Source organism: Asparagus officinalis, chromosome 2, assembly GCF_001876935.1.
Source record: "Asparagus officinalis chromosome 2, Aspof.V1, whole genome shotgun sequence".
Lineage (NCBI taxonomy): Eukaryota > Viridiplantae > Streptophyta > Magnoliopsida > Asparagales > Asparagaceae > Asparagus > Asparagus officinalis.
The window spans coordinates 79,763,153-79,769,164 of NC_033795.1; the positions used below are offsets into that span (position 1 = coordinate 79,763,153).

The 6,012-nt window shown below is 36.2% G+C and overlaps 1 protein-coding gene across 1 annotated transcript in view; it reads right to left on the reverse strand.

The window, feature by feature from the left end:
- The window catches only part of LOC109831763 (pentatricopeptide repeat-containing protein At4g35850, mitochondrial), a 15,490-nt gene extending 10,059 nt beyond the window's left edge, over positions 1 to 5,431 (reverse strand). The window contains exons 1-3 of the mRNA XM_020399169.1: positions 5,274 to 5,431; positions 4,847 to 5,009; positions 34 to 99 (exon numbers count right to left, since the gene is read on the reverse strand). Coding sequence (XP_020254758.1) covers positions 34 to 99; positions 4,847 to 4,978 — 198 coding nt within the window. The 5' untranslated portion in view covers positions 4,979 to 5,009; positions 5,274 to 5,431. The remainder of the gene's footprint in view (positions 1 to 33; positions 100 to 4,846; positions 5,010 to 5,273) is intronic.

Consider the following 6,012-nt stretch of genomic DNA (forward strand, 5'->3'; position numbering starts at 1 on the left):
TCAAAACGTGTAGAAAAACATAAAAGAACTAACCTTAATTGCAGCATCCGAGTTCCTGCACTTTCCACAGGTGGATATCAAAAAGTTGTATAAATTAACCTGCATTGACAAGTTCGATTTGCCATCATCGTCTTTGAGACCTTGGCCTATAAAAATACCTAGAATGCAACTCTATACCAAGAATGATCCATGGAAGCTTAGATGAAATTATATGAAATGTTATCAACCTAACAACAACCCTTTAAAATTCTCTATGCTGATTTTTTGGGAGACTAAACTCCTGGCATGATGAGGGTTTGCCAAAGAACTTTGTAAACTATCTTACATATATGAGAATACACACTATTGGTTATGTAGATTAAGCTCATGACATGTGATAAATCATAAATGATAACTCTTCAACTTCTGAAAGAAAAATTGAAAGAATGATAAAAACAAGTAGAGTTGTTATAGTTAGATGGCACTCATATATGATGGATGATGGAAGTTAAAAAGCTTAATAGACACATAGTTCCACCGCCATGAACTTGAAAAGCTTGAAAAGAAAAGGAAAGAAAGAATTTCAATACTTTTATCTTATTTTTGTCCATTAGTTCTTATCTTTGCATCCAAAACAGACTAAGTGGACACTCAAAGTTCAGGTTCTCAAAATCATACTGAAAATGTATCACATGTGGAACAATGCAAACAAAAGTGCAGCTCAGGAAAACAATTTGCTTGATCATTACGTCCAAAATAAATTTGCAAAAAAATTCTGTTAAAAGTATTTTTTTTTCTACACACAAGGGAGTCAGAAGTTAGTAGGCAAAAACAGAAAATTTATGCATAAAATATCTTCTTTTCTTAGTTTCTTGATAAAACAACTATAAATATAAATGATATAATTACATAGGAAACTTTCTAAAAGCTCTTCACCATGATGCTCTGCAAACATTATTTGATGTTGTTCTGCTCAGAGAATTTGAAGGAACCATTAGTAAAATCTAATTGTATTGAGTACAAGAACCCAAATCTCTAATACATCCAAATGGGCTCTCCATTTAAACAATTTGAGACCATAGATCCAACCCAATTTCCACTTGGCACCGCCTTAGGCTATCTTTGCATTAGTCTATGTTACAGAAGGCGCTAGGCGGACTAGGTATCTGAGTCAGCACCTAGTGCCTAAACGCCTAGGTGTACGCCTAGGCGTACGCCTATTTTTTTAATTATATAATTATAATAATTGATAAAAATATGTCTTTAATTCATATAAATTTATAAAGAAAAGATAGCAATCCTAGATTCACAATAAACTATGCATACTTAACTACTAAATAGCCAAAATAATAACTAACAATGTTATAGAAAGCAATAGGAGGCCTAGGCATTGGACCTAACGCCTAGAACGTAGGAGGTTTTCTTTTTATTTTTTAATTATAATAATTGATAGTAAATGTCAATGTTATAGAAAGCTTAGGTGTCGGATTTGTGTCTAGGCGAATTTTGTCTCCATTTAAGTAGTGTTTGAAGAGGTTTTGCTAAAGGTTGAAGGAGGTAGTTGAGATATTCATATTTGAAAGTTAAAGGAGTTTGAAAGAGGTTGGAGGATGTGGAGGTTGTAATACAAAAAATCACGATAAAGGCCTAAAAGATGCAATCTACTTAAACAGACAATACTCCCCTAAATACTCTCAAAATCTAGGTGGACAGCCTAGGTACCGTCCAGACGCTAGGCGCTAGTTAGGCGGCCTAGATACTGCCTAAATGTACGCCTAGGCGGAGGGTTTTTAAAATAGTAAGTCTAGTTCCAACCAAAACTGCAATATCATCCTTTTGGCTTTACACTGTATTATTTACGAATGAACAATGTAACACAGGCATCATCACCGGCATCACTTGCTTGCAATTGGGAAGAGGGAGGAAACCAATATCATTACTTAGCAACTTAGGAGAACTTAAGCTAAGAACTAGTTGGAGAAAAGACTCCTAGTCTAATAGACCAACATCCTCCCCATCTACTCCATGCAAACTAGATGGATCCAAACAATTTTCTTTCTCACCACTACAAAATAAAAGTCAATTGCCAATTATTGGCAAATTTGATTTATTCTTATGACTTCTCACAAGAGTTTACACCTGCACAAGATTATGTATCTTCTCACCTATTTCTATACACCTAAATTATAATTGTTTCTAAAAAATAACAATATCTAAAATGTTTAACTCATGGAAACAACAAGTAAAATAAAGCCTTTATCCCAAATTTTAAGATCGTACGTGAATCTTATTATTTCATTTAATCCTGTTAAGGGTTATTTCCTCCATTACACTCACCATTGTCATACCTTCTTAATTGTTTACCAAGTTCTCTCAGGCTACTCTTTGCAAGTGGGTGATAATACAAGGGTCTGTTGGCAATTAACTCATTCCTTTATTATATCCAGCTATTAGAGTTTAGATCCAACATATGTAAATATGGAGGAATTTCCTTCCCCTATTAGGAAGAGAATATTCCATCTCTCTCTCTCTATATATATATATATATATATATATATATATATATAGGGAACAATGGTTTGTCCCCTGATGATTTGGAGAAGCTCCCTTGTTATGATTTCGACGGCGAAGAAAAAGATTGTGCAGTTTGCTTGGAGAGCTTTAGAAATGGGGAGAAATGCATGTTACTGCCAATGTGCAGGCATAGTTTTCATGCTCAGTGTGTTGATTATTGGCTCATGAAGACACCGACTTTGGTGGTCATTTGTTGATGGAGGTTGGATTTGAGAGGAGATTGTTGTTGATGATGATCATGATGACATCGATTTGTTGAAGAGGAGGAGGAGGAGGGGGGAGGTTGAAGAGGATGTGGAGGAGGAGGAGGGGGAGGTTGAAGAGGATGTGGAGGAGGAGGAAGAGGATGAGGAGGAGGAGGGAAAGGGGGAGATTGAAGAGGTAGAGGAGGAGGAGGGAGAGGGGGGGTTAGGAGCAGGATGTGTTTTGATGAGAGGGTTTTATGCAATAAATCACGTCAGCACTGGCCGAAAAAATGACCCCGACCAAATTTAAGGGCTATATGGCGTTGGAGGCTACATAATATATCAATTTGACAAAAGTTAAAATTTTTATACCATTCTGTCACCTAGGGTCTACAAAATATAGCAATCTGGCCATTTTTCCCTTTTAAATCTCATGCACTTGAGCAGTGCTAAAATGGCCTTTTGTTAATGCGCCTCAACGTCTACACATGACCAATATGATTCTTTAAAGATAACTTATGAATATTATATATATATATATATATGGGAAAAGTGTTCCTAAGCTGACACCTTAGATTCTATCTAAGGAAGCATCTTCAAAACTATATTCTACGCAATCAATTTATTTGATCTACTCTATTCATTTTGGTTTATATGTTTTTGATTCTATATAAATAAAAAATTATGAATATTAGATTATAGTTATTTATGCATTAAGTGATTTTAAAATTAACGATTTTACGAAAATACAACTAAACAGAATAAAAAATATGTGATAAAAGTATTAAAACATCACGATTTTTGTTTTATAGATGTTTTTGAGACATTTAGATCATGATGAATGTAGCGAATCATCCATTGGAATAGTCTAATCTATGCATCAAGAAGTGATTCCTTAGATTGAATCTAAATTATCACTTGAGGAACACTTTCCCTATATATATATATATATATGGTTAATTTTTCATCTCTTAAAATATGACCCGAAACACATTAAAATCCTTTGAAATTTTGTTTCTAAGTAGTTCATGTATAATAGATCGTAACCACTAGTTTGAATTTATATTTTTTGGTTCTAAATTTCAAAATTTGGTTGGCAGTATTTGCATGTTGAATACTGTTAGTAGTAGTCTACCTCAACTCTCACTCTGACAAAGTATGTATGTGCGTATAGAATAATGGATATGCTTAGTACCAAGCACCAAAATTTGTGCTTGGTAGTAAGGTGATCACTCCTCATCCACTCATTCGATTATCCAACTCATATGCACCCTTGTGAATGTAGTCCCCTCTTTAAATGGATAAGAAGTGGTGAACTAACTATAAGCACCAAATTGATTATCCAACCTATTACTTATGTGTACCTATGTAAATGTGGTCCCCTCCTTAAACAAGTGGATGAGAAGTGGCCAAGTCGCTACCAAGCACCAAATTTAATAATTGGTAGTAAGGTGATCACTTCTCATCCACTCATTCAACTTTTCAACTCATGTGTACACATGTGAATGTCGGCCCTCTTTTAAATAAGAGGATAAAAATGAGCCACATCACTACCAAGCACTAATTTTGTGCTTGGACAAATTTCAAAATAGACTTTATTAGAACTTTATTTGTAAAAATCGACCTCTTTGAGATTTAATTACCATTTTCGACCAAGTTTCAGCCACTTGGCTGAAGCTAAGTCGAAAATGGTAAATAAATCTTGAAAACTTCACAAGATTCTAAATCCCGTGAAGTTTAGTCGCTAAATTACTCAGCCTAATCACGATTAGGTTGGGTGATTAGATACTAAACTTCACGGGATTTAGAATCTCGTGAAGTTTTATTCACTATTTTCGACTCAGTTTCAGCCAGTTGGCTAAAACCAGGTCGAAATGGTGAATAAATTACAAATGTGTCGATTTTACAAAAAAAGTTCTAATAGGGCTTATTTTGAAAAAAAATTCCTTTGTGCTTAGTACCAAACATACCCATTATTACCATATGTACGTATAAACACGCACGCACACATATATATATAAAGATCTCTTATTTATTGCCCAAAAAAAAAGAAACAACAATCACAACTACAAAAAAAGATTATATAAAAGAAAAGAGTAGAACTTTACATCAGGGGGCAATCCATTAGCTTTCATCTCATCCCTAAAGAAGAAGGCATCCTGCAACCTGCTCCCCTTCATCGTCCCAACAATAAGCGAATGAAACGTGTCCCTCAGCGGTTGAACCCCATCCAGCATCATATCATCATACACATCTCTCAGCAAGAAATTCCTAAATAATAAACCCTTCAAAATTTACAAATCACCAACAGAATCAACCAGAAAAAAAGGATCTTTTTACTCAAATGTAGCTATTTGTTAATTTACCCTCCAATCCTGCCTCATCCAGCTAAAATATCCCAAATTCTTCCCCAAAATGGGTATCTTACCTCAATGCTGTACATTTGGGGGGTGAATTTGCAAATAGGATAGATTTGAGGGGTACATAGGCAAAAAAAACAAAAAAGGAAGAAGAGATATTTGGGGATTTGCTCGCCTTCGCTGGGAGATTAGGGATCCGATGACGGTGTTGTACTCGGTGACGTTGTTGGCGTAATTTCTCTTGTTGTACTCAGCGGAATCGATCGAGAATGAGCGGAGCTGGGAGAGTTGAGTCAGTGAACGGCGGCGGAGGGCTGCTTCGAAATGGGTAAGGTTAGCGTCTGAACTGTGGTGTGTCTCACGAACCCCCGAAACTTTAACTTATCTTATCTACCCCCCCCGCACCCCCCCCCCCCCCCGCCCTACTTATAGTTTATAAATAACTAAAATCTCTTTGAGTGAAAATTTTTTAAAACTTTATCACCCGTCATTTACCGGACAACATACTCATTTACCTAAAATTTGATTTCGCCCCCGCCCCTCTCTTTTGAGAAAATTTAGTATTTGAGAATTATATGCAGGTGGGTTTGGTGAGAGAAGCTAAATTTTGGAGGGTTTTGGCAAGACACCCATAGTTGAGGAGCAACACGGTGAATAAATAAAGTATGTACAGTCGTTTATTGGATCTAACTTCAAAATTAACCCAATAAACTTCTTACCCTCCCCGAGAAAACCTATCGGATCTAACTTAACGGCCTACGGACCGCGCACCAAAAAATCCACATCGGTTTATTGATCCCGATCTTCACTCCTCGTTCAAAAACGCCTCGAAAGCCGCTAAACCCTCTCCCCCCTCTCTCTCTCTCATCGGCAGCCATGAACTTCCTCCGCCGAATCTCAGGTAGCTCAGCAGC